Here is an 18,284-nt window from a genome sequence, read left to right as displayed (position 1 = left end):
GTCTCTCTGACACGAGAGAGGAGGTACTATATAGTTGGTAGTTCTGACATTCTCCAGCCAGATTGCGTGGGTTCAAATCTCGACTCTCTCGCCAGCTACATGAACTCAGGCCGCCTAACCTCATGGTTCCTCATTTTCCTCGTCTGTAAAATGAGGATAAAAATAGAATCTACTTCCTAGGGTGACTGCGAGACTCACAAGTGTTAGTACATGTAAAAGTGCTTAGAAAAGTGAATGGCATGCAGTAAGAGCCACATAAGTGCACATTAGTAATTTCAGTAATGCATAATTCTCACTAAAATCAATTCTTCTCAAATCTATATTGTTGGCCAAATAAAGTATGGCCCTGTTGTAGAAAGAGTATTTCTAATAGAATCATCAATTTCTAATTTATTATATTTTTCATCTATATATCCACCTTTGAAATTAATGAATATGTTAATTGAGGCGAGAACTTACATCCGGATGACAATTATTTTAAGGACCTTAAAGAACTGATAAAAATAAAGAAACACTAAGATAAACTACAGTAATTTAGGATTCACTCTGTGGCACTGACCTTTAAACTCAGCATTTCTGAATTTCATAAGCCAGTTTCTTAGGGAGTTACTTGCGGAGTAGGCTTTAACATTCAGCCTTTCATATGGTCTGAAAGGGGGTTATTTCCAGAGGAATGCGCAGGGCAGGAGGAGAGGGGGAGTCCTCGGGTGGAAATGTGGGAATAGCAGCCCTTTGAATGCTGTGCGTGACGTAGCCTGGGAAATGTGAGCAGCTGCTGGGGAGTGTCACACGCCAAAGGGCAGTGGGAAAGGCAAAGAGGCGGACAGCCAGGGCAAACAAGTGCCCCAAGCAAGGGCGGAGCCGAGGCAGCTCGCCTCGGATGATGGAGGTCTGGCTGCAGAGCCAAGGACCCTTAACTGAATCAAGAGTAAAGCAGGGAAAAATCGGAGGGAAGGGCAAATGTCAGCTGCAGAAGAAGAAAGAAGGGACAGGAAAGCGTGAGCATAATGGCAGTTTTAAATACTCTTGATTGCGTGCGTGTTGCTGAAAAGGAGGGAGCGACACCAAGAAAGTAAAAGAAATGCGGACATCCATAAATTTAGCTGCTGTTTAAACACATTTGACAGGGACGCGTGACGTGTTTTAAAACCACAAAATAGTTAAATGGATTACCACAGTAGCTAGCTTCACAACTAGCAAAAATAGCTCCCAATGCAAACAAATCAGGAATTAAGGAGTACACAAAGATCAAGCAATCAGATAACTTCATGAAGGTTTGGCTTCACTTTATAAAAGCCCTGAAAAATTAATATGCCTTGCATTCTCTTCAACCAATAAATATTTCTGTGACTTCCACTGGCTTCATTTTGTACCCCGTATAATTTTTTTGGTCACACTTCCTACATCATTCACTTTTCTCCCTCTAGTCCCACACATCGCAATGACCTTTTTCTTTTTCTTTTTTTTTTTCGCAATAGAGAATGCCCTTGAAAACTAGACTATTCTTTGGAGTGCGGAGGCCGGACTCTGGAACCTCTGCATCACATTACTTTCAAGGTTCCCTAGGCAATTTCAGTATCATTCTTCTTGAATAAAGTATCATTAGCTGTAGAAACACTGGAAGCCACAGTGACTGAGGTAAATGTCCAGAAGGTTGACAGTACGCGTTGACCTCAGTGTGCTCTAAAGGCCTGAGTTATCCTGGACTTCTGAGATGCACGCATTCCTCATTCCTTCAAATCTTTAAAGGGATTTGTGCACTTCCTTTTTATTTTTTTTAACAGAGACGAGGCTAAGCATAAATGAGTGTTCTCTCCTCACTGAAAAGACGTTTTCTTAGAACTTAATTGTCCTTTTTTTCATGGGTCATTCTATTCCTAATGTCAACAAATCCTTCTGTGACCTAACCTTCTCTAAAACAAACACATTCTTTCCTCTTTGTTCTTCTCATTTCCTTCACTTTCAGCTTTTTTAAGAAACTCCTGCCAGGGGACACATCAAACTCAGCATTGTAGTTGAAGTCTTTTTACTTACAGTTTAGAACATGTTAGGGTAGTTTTTCCCACAGCACTACAATATTTTTGGTTAGTGGAGTCCAATCTTTTCAAGCCCGTGGATCCCTTATTAACATTCCAAGAATTAGAGGATCCCTACACAATGGAAGTACTACTTATATCTCAACAGCTTCTCCCAGGACCTCGATAGAAAGACAGAATCGCAGGCTTCACCTAATACCTACTAAATCTTGGGGCGGGGGGTGGTGGTGGTGGTAAGGGTGGTTTAACAAGCTCTGCAGCTGAATCTTATCTATGCTAGATTTTTGTTCTTGACCAGTACTATCCAATAGAAATATAATGCGAGCTGCATTATGTCATTTTAAATTTTCTAGTGGACACATTAAAAAAAGTAAAAAGAAACAGTGTCGGTTGTTTTACTTGAAGCAACAGGCTCACTTTGTTCATCTTCAAGAAAAATACCCAAGTATGAATAATCATAAAAAACAGGTGAAATTAATTCTAATGATAACTTTTACTTAGCCAAATACATAAAAATATCATCACCTCAGCATGTAACCAGTATAAAAATATTTTATTTTTGGTGCTGAGTCTTTGAAACCTGATATGTATATGACACTTACAACATATCTCAGTTCTACTAAAAGGAATCTACAAGAAGTTCCCCTTCACCCTCCCCTTTCTGCCTGGAAGACAAGTTAAGGGCTTAGGTTTCCAGGTTGCTGTAGCACCGTAACACTCCTCTAACACAGAATTTTCTGCATGGTGTTAGGCTTATTTTCCACAGTGTGACCGTAAACTTCTCGAAGTATCTTACAGAAGACACTTTTAAAAATCTTTTAAAGTTGTCTGTACCTGGCAAGTACTTAATGTAGCACAATGGTTCTCAGAGTGTGGTCCCTGGATCAGCAGCACCAGCCTCACTTGGGAGCTGGTTGGAAAGGCGGAATGTCCAACCCCAGCCCAGACCTACTGAATCAGAAACGCTGGAAGTGGGGCCCAGTGATTTAATAAGTCTTTAGGTGATTCTGATGCTTATGACCATTTGAGAAAAACTGATAGAGGAAAACACATTTCCTTTGAGAATGGCCTCAGTCTCATCATTTTCTCCTGGGTTCTGTGGTCTAACCACAGGCAGAATCATTTTAGGTATTGTTAAAGAAATAGGCAAAAAAGAACATGCTAAGAAGACATTGGTAGAAGCAACCCTTGGCCAACCAAAGGGACTGAAGTCAGATATCCTCTCCTTACCCTCAGTTAGTAAAAGGTCCACATTATTTGTAAGAGCAGATGGCACAGCTCACTTAGACCCCCCTGCCTAGAAGGGACCCCATAATGCCAAATGCTTAGTACAGTATCCTTAAAAATAAAAAAAGAGTATGAAGAAAATGTTCAAAATCAGTCAACATATTTAAAGGATCAAATCCTGTGCTCAATGATGACAAGGACAAACACACACATGTACAGATAGAAGCCTGCTCTGAAAACCTATCTCACCAAAGTAAAGATCGTAAGCTGCTGTGCTGGAATTCTTAATTTTTCAATTAAAATGCTTGTTAAATTTTTAAAAAACAAAGCCATGCAAATATTTTTGTTGGCCAGCTAAATATGATCCCATGTTCTTCCACAGTCTTACTAGTCTGATTATGTAGACCAAATTCCTGGTCAGGAATTACTGAAGAATTTGTAAGTCAGAGATCTAAAAAGGTACCACTTTTATAGTATTAGTGTCATAATAGCATATTTTTTTGTTTATGACATGGAGAAAGAGTGAGCCATTACAGAAGTATTAAAAGAAAACGCATCTATAAAATTTTTCCTAAGATGGCATAAGCAGTAAAGGGGATTTTGGTCAGTATGTCCTTGGACCAGATAGGATGATTATGGCTTTTCTGCTAGGTACACAGGGATGTGCAGAAGATGAGGGTCTAGATCCTTGTGACAGAAAGTTAACACAGATGTGAAGATGGAGTAATGTAACTGTCTGCATGACTGTGGGAGAATCTTAGGAAACCTTTAAAAACATACATAATTCATGATACTGTCCTTAAACATATTTAAAGAATATCATGCCTAGAAATGTCTTCATATTCAATATTTTTCAAGTGATTACATTCCAGACATCCCACAGTCAATAAAGCATGTACTCTTTATATTAAAGTGTATTTGCAGCTTCTGTTGCTCTTCACGGGTTTACTAGTAATGCAGAGAAATGGTTAGAACATCCCCCAGCGGTACTTCCCTAGAGTTGAATATTCTCTGTAGTACTTGCGCTTGGTGAATAAAGAGCATGACTATGTCACTGAACATGTACCCATTGCTTCAACATTAGAAAAGTTTATCATCAGTTTAATTTTCTTCCCATTTGGTTTTCATACTCATTTGTACCGGGTCAAATATTAGCATTGCTTCCGCTTTAAGAGCTAATTCATTAAAATCACTTTTGGTCGATTTTCGGACGGTTGCTGTGTTCTAAAGACAATGAAGAATGTAATGCTTTAACATCTTATATTTCAAACTACAGGTGGGATTTTTAAGGGGTACACTGAACTGGGCTCGTTAATCCATTGGTTTGTAAAAAGATTTCAAAGTTAATATCCCCGAGTCACTCAAAAAAGGGGAGAAGCAGGAAAAGAGCGAAGCATTTCACACCCAGGTCGCCCAAACTAGCTTTCAAGTATGCCTTTGTGACGTCCAAACTAAACAGGACTTTGATAAGAGGAAACAAAAGGGCCGGGGGGGGGGTCGCAGTTCCGAAGAGAGGATTCACACCTTGACTGTGACCGGGACTGTGTCATATTCTACGTCTCAGTCTCCTTACATGTAAAAGGGACTAGTGATAATAGGTAATAGTGAGGCATCATCCTAATGTTATGAGGATTAAACAAGCGAATGCACATGAAAACTCCTCCTCACGAGGAAGGGCATAGGTTTCCTCTGCCTAAAACACAGTGTCACGTGGTCTAGGACAAACATCCCAACCAGTGAGTCCACTCTGAGGCAGAAAAGAGGATTTTATTCCTACAGAGTTTCCAACAGGGAAACCAATGTCTCTAAACTTCTATTAGTGCATCCCAAATAAATTCGGAGCTCTCTAGACACTGTTTCCATGTACAGATTAATCGTGATTGTGTCTTCCTTGGCTGTTGATGTCAAATATACACGGTTTATCTGTTTCTATCATTTTGACTGATATTGCACACAGCTAAAAAAAACCAGCATGGCTTTCTTTTAAGATAAAAATTCATGGAGGGGCGCCTGGGTGGCTCAGTTGGTTAAGCGACTGCCTTCGGCTCAGGTCATGATCCTGGAGTCCCGGGATCAAGTCCCGCATCGGGCTCCCTGCTCAGCAGGGAGTCTGCTTCTCCCTCTGACCCTCTTCCCTCTCGTGCTCTCTATCTCTCATTCTCTCTCTCTCAAATAAATAAATAAAATCTTTGAAAAAAAAGATAAAAATTCATGGATTGTCTAATTAAACCCCGGATATTCTGGTATCAAGTAGATATAGCCTGGTACTATGTAACTCTCCTTCTTCTATTACACTATTTTGCCCCAATTTCAGAGGTTTTTTTCTTAGGTGTATATGTGCCTTCCCGTTACTCCAACTCTCTATTTCTTAATTTTTCTCTGTCTTAGTAGACAGAGAAGCAGAGATGAATTTGTACTAATTTTGTATCATGATGTCCTAACTGACATAGCACTGTGATGGGCTCCAGCTTCCCTTCACAGAAGTTGGGTGACTCTTTAGTCAGATACATTCTTCTAATGGTAAAATGTTGTTGACAGGACATATGACTTGCTCTGCCAAGGGGATGAAGTTATTTGATGTGAATCTCATTTCTTGGCATTGTTCACTTTCTGAACAAGGACTACCATTTATAATATGGCAGAGTGGTTACAATTATGGTCATAGGAAACAAATGGAATCCACTTGATTCAGCTCTCTGCTGAAAACACTTTTCAAGCATATCCTTAAGGTCATGTTCAAAAATAGCAACATGTGAAATTTGCCACAACAAGAGCATGTACCATGAACTCATCGAGCTGTTTAGTACGAGAAAGCCATGTATATGTGGGCTTGGGATGAGGGGTTTGAAAGTTAAAATGAAAGAAGGAGAAACACAATCCCCACGAGCCATGTCTGTAACATGAAGAGAGGAAGCCACTGTATTGATTCTAAACTAAATTTTGTCATTTGCATCTCTCCCCCACCACCCCGCCAAGATATCCAGATACAGAATCATAGGATTGAGCTGGCTGTGACCTGAGACCAAATGGATTGCTTCATTTTATAAATGAGGGAATTAAAGCTGAGGGAGGATAAAGCCTTCTTCAAGATAACATGGTCAAAGAATGAGCTTCAGTTTGAAGTCAGGGCTAATATTATTCACTCCAGTCCTCTTTTTACTACATCAGCTCCTTCCATGTACTTCCCTATATTTATAACCAAGTCCTTATTCATTTTAAGGAATGAGCAAAACTTAAGCTATTAATATTTTCTCATACTTTACATCTAAATAAAGAGTGCGACTATAATGGCTCATCTAGCACTGATCTTTAGAAACTTTCCTTATCAGTCATAATCTTTTGACCTCATCTTGTAAGCTTATGTGCCATGGTCACAAATCTCATACCACGTTCAGAAAACAAATGCAGCATTTCTTTTTTAAAGATTTTATGTATTTATTTGACAGGGAGGGAGAGAAAGAGAGCACAAGCAGGGGGAGCAGCAGCAGAGGGAGAATCAGGCTCCCCGCTGAGCACGGAGCCTGATGTGGGGCTCCATCCCAGGACCCCGGGATCATGACCTGAGCTGAAGGCAGACGCTTACCCGACTGAGCTACCCAGGCACCCAGCATTTGGTTCTTTAAAAGAAATTTTAAGATACAGTTCAAGAGTGCTTGAAGAGAACAAATGTGGCCACTGCTTTTCCTTGGGCATTTATTACTTTCCTTAAAGTGAAAAACATACTAAGGATGAAGCTGATAAGATTTTAATAGTACTTAGCCACTATGAAACGAATAGACATAGAAAGGCATTTAATTGCTTAACTATATTGCCTTGCTTTAGTCAATGCCACTTATACCAGTCTATCATACAGATATTTCAAAACTATCCATCACAACAAGAATTAAATTATAGGAGATCTCAAGAGGTCTTGAATTTGGAACTTGTTTTTATTAAAGATCTAGCAATTCTTCAACAGGACTTTCAATCACACCCCTAAATGGACTGCCAATACAAAAAGTTATCTGCTTTATCATTTTTTTCCTATTAAAACATTGAAAACAAATATTTTTAAACTCAGTTTCCTCTCTGTCCTCAGAAGCATACTGTCTGCATCCTATGAAACTGGAGAGGGAGACAAAACAATTCTCTAATTCTACGGTAAAAGCAGTTTGGAGGTTTTGGGGTATTTACACAGTGTCCCTCATGTGGGGAACATAGAGACACATTACCTTTTCTGAGTTCTTATTATGAGCCAGGTACTGTACTAACAACTCTACATGAATTAATTTCTTTACTATTACAGCAAGCATGTTAGAGATGAGAGAACTGACAGGATGAGTGACTTCAAGGTCATTCAGTAAGTTTGATTCCTAAACTTGTATGCTATAATAATAACCATTATAACTGCAATAACACCAAGAGCTAGAATTTATACAACATTTACTATGTAACTAGTACTGTTCTAAGCACTTTCCACATCTTTTGACTCACTTCTCCTAATAATAGACTGGTATTTTAGAAACATTTAATATTCACATTTTCTTCAGATAAAAGACCGAAGCACGGAAGGGTTAAATAACTTGCCCAAGGTCCCACAGCTAGTGTGACCTTGAGCATGCTTCTGGTCTCTATATTTATTATGCAAAGCTATGAAAAACCTCGGTTTGTGATAGGATGTTCTTTTTATTTTTTATTATTTTTTAAAAAGATTATTTATTTATTTATTTTTGAGAGACAGCGAGCGAGAGAGAGAGTGAGCGAGTGAGCATGAGTGGGGGCAGTGGCAGAGGGAGAAGCCGACTGCCCGCTGAGCAGGAAGCCCAACTTGGGGCTCGATCCCAGGACCCTGGGATTATGACCTGAGCCGAAGGCAGACACTTAACCGACGAGCCACCCAGGTGCCCAGGATGTTCTTTTTAGAAAGATTTTAGAATATGTCTTACCATTGACTGTTGTTTAAATTAGGATTCCAGAGGTAAAGATGTTGAAAGAATCCAAGCAATAATAGTACAAAGTAATTGTATGAGAGTAAATAAGTCCTTCCATCATGATTCAGCACAATTTTCCATATTTATTGCAAGATATAGGAAAGTCTAACTTTAAGCTATTTACAAAAATTATTACTAATAGGTTTGAAAACATTTATATAGGAACTTACTAAATAATATAAAATACCGTATATTCATGAAATATTATCCAGAACATCACATGAAGAAACTACTTTTCTTGTTCCTTACAAACAAGCTTTATCCATATATTCTCTTGTTGTAACAAGGAACTGCAATGCTCATAATGTGCCTACCTGCAGAAGCTTCCATCTGGTGTTCAGGTCTTCCAGAATGTTGAGGTTATATGGTGACAGCTGAATGCCCAATGTAGTGAGTTGGCGAGCAAGGTCATTGACGTAGCTGACATTCTCTTTCAGAGGTGTAATTTCTCCTCGAAGCACCTGTGTGAAATAATCAAGGGTGAGTTGGAAAATGAGAACATTTAAAACAAAGAAACAGACACATGGTAAGTACAAGATATCTTGTTCTCTTTGGGGTGCAGTGTTAGTGACGTTTGCTCTATTACAGTGACATTGTAACCACGAACATTTGTGAATGGGTGAATAATAATAACTAATATTTACAGAGCATTTCTTAGGTGCCTAATCCTGTGATGAGCTCTGTCCACATACTAATAATTTTATTCCTACAAAATAACCCTATGAGATTGGTAGTTGGAGAATTCTTATTTTACATGTGAGAAAACAACTTGCAGAGGTTATATCTTGCCAAAGGTTCAATGGGTCAAAATTGAGGAACCTGGGATACATACCCAGGGTTGCTTGCCTCCAGAGTACATATTCTTAGCTATTATATCATATACCTTTCCAAAGTAATTCTGGATTGGCAAAGTAACAGAAAAAATACACTGCTAGATTCTAAATTCTACTCATCTTACAACCACAAATGGATCCCCCCTTTTTTTTACAATAAAAAGATATACTCAATCATGAAATATTACATTCATACTTTACACCAACTGCATAATAAATAGATTCATTTAGAGATTAGGGTATTTTGTCAAGCCCTAAGAATGACTTCCTGGTCTCCTGGTAATTTAGTCCTTGTAGCAATGACTTAGGAAGGCTCCCATGGGGCTTCTCGGCTGTCTCTGAAGCACTAGAATGGGATTCTCCGATGCAATGCATCACGACAATCTGGTGAGCAGAAGAACCCTATGCAGATATGGGGAGGATATTACCATGCATCATATTTACCCTATTGAGATGACATTTATGGATCTTTAACATGATGCATGATGTCCAAATGTTCCAATGAGCAATTTCTAAGGGACAAATTCCCTCACTTAGGAGAACAGTTTGTGTAATGTAATGTCTTTGCACAAGGACAACATCACTTGCTTGGGTATATGCACTGCTTTGACTTGCTTGATCTGGGTAGGTGTTATTTCTCTGGTTCACTATGTTGATAAAACCACCGTTTACACCGACTTCATCTATAACCCTCCAATTCCCTCCCACTCGAAAGGAAAGGAGCCAGTATGTACATTCTAAATAAGAATGGCATTAGTCCTGTCAAATCAACCTGAATATCTCACCACTAAAATGTGGTATTGTATGGAATATAAGACTCATATAGTTCTTAGGTAATATAAGACATTGTGATAATCACTCTATAGAACTTAATGTTTTTTAAAAACGGGCAGTAAGAATATTATATTAAAGAATCATGGCCGTCTTTTGGGAGTGATGGAAGTGTTCTGGAATGAGACAGTGGTGATGGTAGCACAACCTTATGAATATACTAAACACCACTGAATTGCACACTTCAAAAGAATGAATTTTAAAAAAATTTTTATTAAGTAAACTGTACACCCAACATGGGGCCCACCTCATGACTCCGAAGTCAAGAGTCACAGGCTCCACCAACTGAGCCAGCTGGGTGCCCCTGAAGGGTGAATTTTATCATTTGTGAATTATATATTAATAAAAAATAAAAATAAAGGAAACCAGAAGAAATCTTTCTATCTGACCACAGACATGCAAAAAAATCCTATCTGATGTATTCATCTTTATTCAACTTCATGTCAGTGGAATGTCATAGGAATCAGTCTGAGAAAGTTTTTATAGGGATTGATAGTAAATATTATTATTCCCTTGCCTTATAAATAAATATAGAGATTAAAAGGATCCCATGAAAGGAGGTAAAATTCATTGATGTAAATTCATATCTCCAAAAGGAAATGATCCATAATCACTTTGTTTTGTGTAATAAAAGGTTAGAAAACAGATTTATTTTAAAGATTTATTCATTTATTTGAGAGACAGCATGTGTGCGTGCGTGCGCTAAGGTGCGTGGTGGTGGTGGGGGATCCTGAAGCTGACTCCCTGCTGAGGGAAGAGCCCTGTGCGGGGCTCCATCCCACGACCCCCGAGATCATGACCTGAGCCAAAATCAAGAGTTGGTGGCTTAACTGACTGAGCCATCCAGGTGCCCCTAGAAAACAGATTTCCTAAATGTCAATGGAGAAAACTGGACAAGGGCAATCATCACAAAATGGAGGCATTCTCTTCCGGATAATAACATCTGTTTCTACACACCATAAATAAATATCATATGAGTAGGAACTAGAAACAGGAAAGCATTGCAGAGATGGTGCGGCAGCCAGGCAGAGTCTGACAAAACTGCAGGCTAACCCCGTCTGTTAATCATCAGTCTTCAACAGCGTGCCTCTTAGCCATTGAGTATCTGGCTCAGTCACATGCAGGTTTCAGCTCCCTTTGGACTACATCATGTATGTGTTCAAACGCCTTTTATTGGAATATTTGGATTTTCACTTCCTCCCTGCGAAGTCCTGGACACAGATTTTAATCCTCCATTGGTGTTTTGGAAGATGAAGGTGATTAAAAATTAGGGTCCAGGGTGCCTGGGTGGCTCAGTTGGTTGGACGACTGACTGCCTTTGGCTCAGGTCATGATCCTGGAGTCCCAGGATTGAGTCCCGCATCGGGCTCCCTGCTCATCAGGGAGTCTGCTTCTCCCTCTGACCCTCCCCCCTCTTGTGCTCTCTCTCAAATAAATAAATAAAATATTTTAAAAAAATTAGGGTCCAGTACACATCATTAACCAGAACACTCACTCTCCTTCTCCTCCTCTCTCCCCGCCATCATGGAATCCTGTGGCTTCTGTTCCCCTCCGCCTCCCTCCCCCCCCACCCCCGCATCTAGCAATTACAGTAGACGTTCTCTTAACTAGTCTTTACTTAAGACTCACCAGATTAGCCAGTCTTCATGCCTCTGTGAAACACAGTGACTGGGGCCTTTCATAGCCTCTAAATAAAATGTTAGAGCTATCTGCCAGGATGCATGGCCTTCAGCTCTCATTAATTGAGTGGTCAGTTGTGGTATGGTCTCAAACCTGTTTTTGCCAGTTAGTATTGCAATTACATAATTTAATTAAAGATTTCACAAACCAAAGAAATTTAAGTCTAAGAGAAAAATAAGCTATTATTTCTATGAAAACCAGATTAAACCCTCTAGAAATGTGCTTTAAAAAGAACAAGAGAAGTAAATATTGTTGAGTTGGGTGTAGACAGGGCAACTGTAAAAGATTAGGAAAATAATCTGAAAAATTTAGAAGGGTTCTGTATTCAGAATGACTTTCATGTTTCCTGATGGGTTCTGTCTACATGAAAGAAACTGGAACTGGAAATCACGAAGTCTTCATCATCAGTGTGATTTATGGAGAAGTCTAATCAGTGAATCTACACTTAAAGAAGAAATCTTCACACAACATTAAAATCCTGGTTGACTAAGATCCAATAAAATGTTTAAGACATACTTTTTTATGATTCCCTGATTGAATTAACTTTTTCAATTAACTGCTGAACTCTAGGTTCTGAGCTGGAATAGAAGAAATCTATGATAAATTTTACTACCACTCCTTGACTACCACTGCTACCACTACTAGTATCATCATTAACTAAGGGGGGGCGGAAGGCATATGTTTAGTTTAATCCGGATTACATTTCTGTTAGGATCAAAGGAAGCTTTGATGGGGGCGGGGAGAAGGTCAGTTGGTAAAGTGATCATTTGGTGGGAAGTTTCATGCTGGGTGATATCATGATGGGACTGAGCAGAACGAAGAACTTTGGCCAGCTAGACATCATCATGAGGGCACTAAGCCCATGAGAACAGACGAAAGAAGGCTAAGTGGAGATAGAAGAGAGGAAGAGAAAAAGGAGGTGGGAGAGTGTCCGAGTCAGTCTCCACTTTGGCATCTGGCCTAGGTTCCTGTGGCGGCCCCATACCCCCTGAGGATGGCTCACTGCTGTTGTAGACTATCAATGCCTAGAAGTGTACCGAGTAAGAAGTATGGCTCCCTAAACACCGAATCACAAGACACCATGCCATGTAAAGACTCAATACGGGTCCTGTGTCATTTAACTGGATGTCACATTGTGTTTGACTATCTTTCCAACATTAGAGCTTTTAATATTACACATATAAATATATGTTTACATTATTGAACACCAAGTATAAAATGTCAAAAAAGTACAGTTAACTCTGAACAATATCCTGTGCTATTTAAATACGACCAGAATTTCATTAGATTTTATTCTAGTTTGGAAGCAGTGAGTAAGAAAACATTGAAGGGAGCCATTATATTGTGGGTTTTCTTTGAATCACTTAAACATCTGGAATATGTTCTCCATGAAAGAGCAAACCAAGTCTAATTTTATTATGACTAGTTTCATGCCAGCAGAATTTTCACTTCATTAAATGTTGTCTGATTATAGATATAAAAGCACTGATTTAGAATGATATATAAGTCTGATATGTCAAGTTTTTCTTCTTTTTATGAAATTAAATTGGTTGTCAGATTGTTGCTTATCCTTATGTAGTTAAAGATTTGTTCAAATATAGATTTAGGATTTTAGTCATCAACCACATTGCAACAAAAGAAAGGAATGATCTATTAACAAGGGAACATTGTTTTGGAGGGAGAAGCTTTGGCTTCATAGTTAAGGGACTATGCTGCTGGGTACAGAAGGTCACTTTAAAGGACTGGAAAAAAATAAGTCAAGGGACTTGTACTTTGAGGGCCTCTGATTCCTCTATGAAGTATGAAGCAACAGACTGGGCATAAAATCGGTGTTCAACAAATATTCGTTGGATGAAAACATGAATTCAGGGTAAGTGGGAACATTTGAATTAGGTGTGACAGAGACTGTGACAGAGGTTGACCTCAGAAACTAGCGAGGTTGCTAGATGGTGTCAAGGGCCCATTGGAGGCCGAGGACTGACATTTTTTTTTTTTTTTTTTTTTGAAATCTTGAACCTGCCCACCCCATTTTCTCCTTCTCCAACAGTGTTCTTTGCAAGCATGGAGAAAGCATTTGATCCAGGTTTGGGGTCATGTCAGGTGTCTCTGTCAGGGACAAGACAGTTTAAATTTTAGCTGGAATGTCACTGAAAAACACGATGGAATCTAAACTGGATTAGGAGGGAAGTGAAGCAAGATGAGGCTTGTAGATGGAGAGAAAGTAGGGGAGCCAGTGGTGGAGGTCCAGGACAATCCAAGGAAGGCCACAGTAGGAGCAGTTGCACAAGCAGGCAAGGAGGGGAAGCGGCTCTGGGATGCGTGAATTAGCAATGCCACCTAGGAGCTTATTTATAAATTGTGTGACATGATACATATCACACGCACACACATATAAAGTGTTTTATTTATATATTAATGGGGTACTGATAATCTGAAAAACCTCCCTTCTTGGGGACATTAAACATTCTTCTCTGAAATCTTAACCTACTAATTCAGAGAAGTCCCATGTCTCATACTAGAAATTCAAAATGAGTCGGGTCTGATGATGAAAGGCCATTCTAAGGCTATATACACTGTGTGGAGAAATTTACATCACAAATACTACTTAAAAGATGAAATAGTGACTAATTGCATGTCTCTCTACAATGAAACCTTATTGAACAAATGTTTGAGAACCAAAACCCCTGGAAAACTGTCTACAAAGAGAAGGCACTAGGAAAAGTCCCAGGATTTTTCACGCAGCATCAGTAGTACGAAGGTGAGGGGGAGGAAGTGGATATCATGTCCTGCAAATACAGGGCTTGCGTAGCGTTATTAGAACTCCTATGTGAGGCTCCGGGAAGACCTCATAGAACCCAGTTACCCAAGAACTGGGGGCAGGTACAGCCCAGCTGTGTTTTGCAGCTTCTGCATTTCTGGATGGCTACATTATCTTGAGGGGAGTGAGTGCCCGCCACTGGGGCCAAGAGAGTCAAGGACCATATGCTGCTTTGCCCAGAGGATCAGAGGCCTATTGGAACTTCTAAAATACTTGGGGCACATGAGCTACTCAAATGTCATTGGACCAATAACAGAGAAACACAAGATAAGATGTAGGCAAGCCTTTCATGAAATGCATCAGGCTTGGAGATGTCCATTGTTAACTGTAATTCTTGGCTCTTTATTCTGGTTGGTTCACTGCCTGATGTGGTGCCCAGGGTGGAGGTTCAGCATTTGTCTCAGATACCTACTGACTTAGGCTGGGTTTTGGGGAAGCAGAGTCTGAGCGATCTGAAGTGAGAGAGGCAGGCGGACAGGACAGAAAAGCTAAGTAAGGATGTGGTCTCAGATGGAGCCCGACATCAGCTTGATCCCATGGGGAGCTCTGGAGCACAAATTATACCACAGTTGGTTCCATCTTGAGACAAAGGGGTTGTCCTTTTCTGCCCCAATGTCAGTCGGTGTTTGGCCACTAGCTGCCCCCTGGCTGTCTGAGGGGAAAAGGGGTGGTGTTATTTCCCAGGCAAGGCGGCTTCCTTTTGCCTGAGGGAGGTTTTCTGGAAAAGGGTGCTACTATGAATCTTTTAGCAGCCAACCCTCAGAGCTGCTGGGGGATGAGTGCACCAGCTTGGTGAAGGGATCTGGCTGGGGTGCCTACAGCATCTACTACATAGACAAACTTCATCCAGTTCCTCAATTTCCTTTACCCTTGGATTTCAGAGGTCAGACACTTGTTTTTTGCAAGAGACTTCTTAGGTGAATTCTCATTACTAACATTATGAGGCTCTCCCATAGATCTCCAACAAAATGGAGACCGGCCACCATTTCTGTAATATTAACTCCGTGATCTCTGCCAAATGCTGAGGAAGTGGATGGAGCTGAGACAGAAGGGGTAGTCTGCAGACTGACGACGTATATCCCTCTGCCTTTCATACCACTTTTGCCTCTGATAGACATTCTTGACAATAAATTACGCCATTGAAACATGTACTGTTTTTTACTAGAGATGCGGCCGCATTCCATTCCAGCATCGGTTCCTATTGTGGTAGCCTGAAGGCAAAATATTATGCTGTTTCTTTTCATTGTCTTCCCTGCGTTCAGCTTTCAGGGCCATTCTTGTACGTTTTCATAGTTGGGCATGGCCACTTTTGACCAGCAAACAGAATAAGGACATAAATAATGAAACAAACTCAGAACTAATGACCTAGAGGTAGCATAATCAGGATGACTTAGAGGGAGGTTAAATTAAAAAAAAAAAAAAAGGCACCCAGATTTTAGGAAAACAATATGAAGTTTGTAGGCATGAAGAAATTTGGGGCTTTCATTTCCCAAACAATTATCAGTAATTATATTTTAGCTACGGTTTGTCCTCAGAGTCACCACAGTTCCAAATTTGTGGCACTCAAAGAAGAGCAACTGCTGTGTTATCCCCATAAAGAATCCCCATATTTTTATGAAAAAAGGATCTCTAGTTTCTCTTCATTTTCTTGAAAAAGAATGCACACCTGAACACAAAAGCATAAATTCTTTTTTAACATTTTCTCATTTGCATCCATCGTCATTCTTCATCTTTTTGGACATGGCTCCACTATGAAGCTCATAAACTCAAGGTTCTGAGAGTCAGAGCTGAATTACAGCTCTACCACACTAATAATGCCTATCTTCTTTTTTATGCATGTTGTTCATTTTGCCTTCACAGATATAAATTAGAAATGAGAAACAAGACAGAATTGATCACAAAGGACAGGTTTCTACTTACAAGAACACGTTGTGCACATCTAGTGACTAATTTCCTCGGAAACTTATTTCTGTAATCCTAACTGTGACTGCTAATTATTTTCTCTTCACAGAAAAAAAGAAGCAAACAAACCAAAAAACCAAAAACAAAAACATTTCCAGTTTTCCATAGCTTTCGCATGACACAGTTAAAAGAAATAAGAAGGTAGTTCACCCGTGTTCTGCAGAGGCTAAATGCAAAATATGCACAATTAAAAATAAAAAGGTCTCTAATGAGTATAAATAAATCATTTAAGCAAGCCATGTTTTTAGGCTGCTAAGGAAACAGAAGAAATGCCAATATTTTCTATCTGAGAAATTTTAATTATATGTGACAAAACATCAAGTGACATGTCAGTTAACGAAATCTGTTTACTCATTTAAAAATAAGTAATAATCCATAAGCCATTAAAAATATCAACCACAAGGACATTGATATTCAAATTCAGGAGTTATTTTAGACAGCTTAGGTTTTACAACTAACAGGTTTTTGGATTTGCAAATGGATCTGACAGTCTAAAATGTTCACGGACTGGGTCCACATTTACTACTGCTGCTGCCCCTGTCTTGCTCTCACCTTTCCCTACAAGGCTCAAAACTCCCCATAAGGCAGGGATTCTCACTAAGAGCGTGCGCCATCGTCACTGTGGAGCATTTGTTAATGCAGAGCCTACAAGCTCCTGTCCCTAGTGTTTTATTTATTTGTTTGTTTGCTTAAAGATTATTTACTTATTTATTTGAGAAAGAGAGAGAGAGAGAGAATGCAAGCGGGGGGAGAAACGGAGAGAGAGAGGGAGAGAGAATCTGAAGCAGACGCTGAGCTGAGTTCAGAGCCCAATGCAGGGCTCGATCTCATGACCCTGAGATCATGACCTGAGCTGAAACCAAGAATCGGACATCCCACCAACTGAGCCACCTGGGCGTCCCTTGTCCCCAGCGTTTTTGATTCTGTAGGTCCAGGGTGGGCTTGAGATGTAGGCATTTTTAACAAGAACTTGGAAAATGCTGTGTTCCTAGAGCTCACCAAACTTATTCTTGGCTTAGACCCTTCGTGTATGCTATTCCCTCAGCCTGGACTTTTACATCTGTACTCTCTGCCTGGCTGGCTTTCATTCATGTACCTCAGATCTCACTGAAAGGGACCGTGAAAATGAGCCCATCCCTGGTTTTCCTGTTTAGAGAGCTCTCCCTCTATCTCTCCCTCTTAGCACCCTTCCTTCTTGGCCCAGTTGGCAATTTCAAAGTGCATATACATTTGCCTATTTATTAATTCATCATCTATCCCATCCCAAGACTCTAATAATCTTCATTAAGGCAATTCGATATTATTTTTTTCACCAGGGTATGCCTGGATCCAGCACATGATAATCCCTCAATACAATTTTACTAAAGAATAAATAGTCAAGAGAATTAGGCCTTTTTGCATTAATTACTAATACTTCAGACCAACAGCTATTCTCAATTTACTTTACCACCACAGTTTCCTATAAAAGTCTGACACCAAATTCCTAAATAAAAGAAGCCAGCTTAGAGGTGCCTGGGTGGCTCATTCCAGGGTCCTGGGATCGAGCCCCACTTCGGGCTCCCTGCTCGGCGGGGAGTCTGCTTCTCCCTCTCCCTCTGTCTCACCCTCTGCTTGTGCTCTCTCTCTGTCAAATAAATAAATAAAATCTTAAAAAAAAAGAAGCCAGCTTATTTCCTTCAGCTTCCATAACCGAATTCCTTAGATCTGTTACTCGATTTATTTTATGTTGGAGGGTTGTGCTCATTTCTGACATACCTCTAAGCCTCTGAGCAAGAACATAATATTCTCGTTTTGGGTGCCCACCAGAGAGTTTTCAGAGAAATGGAGAGAGCGGGAAAAAAGGAGAAGTAATCTATTTAAGGAAAATATGTTCTGCTGATGGTGATACACCTTGGCATAGTCTTCCGGAGGGCACTGTGGCAAGGCT

The 18,284-nt window shown here is 39.9% G+C and overlaps 1 protein-coding gene across 2 annotated transcripts in view; it reads right to left on the bottom strand.

The window, feature by feature from the left end:
• The window catches only part of DMD (dystrophin), a 2,214,577-nt gene that overhangs the window by 299,574 nt on the left and 1,896,719 nt on the right, over window positions 1–18,284 (bottom strand). For both annotated transcript variants that reach the window (XM_027607979.2, XM_027607980.2), the window contains exon 60: window positions 8,548–8,694. In XM_027607979.2, coding sequence (XP_027463780.1) covers window positions 8,548–8,694 — 147 coding nt within the window. The remainder of the gene's footprint in view (window positions 1–8,547; window positions 8,695–18,284) is intronic.

This window comes from Zalophus californianus, chromosome X, assembly GCF_009762305.2.
Source record: "Zalophus californianus isolate mZalCal1 chromosome X, mZalCal1.pri.v2, whole genome shotgun sequence".
NCBI lineage: Eukaryota > Metazoa > Chordata > Mammalia > Carnivora > Otariidae > Zalophus > Zalophus californianus.
This window is presented reverse-complemented; position numbering and strand designations above follow the sequence as displayed.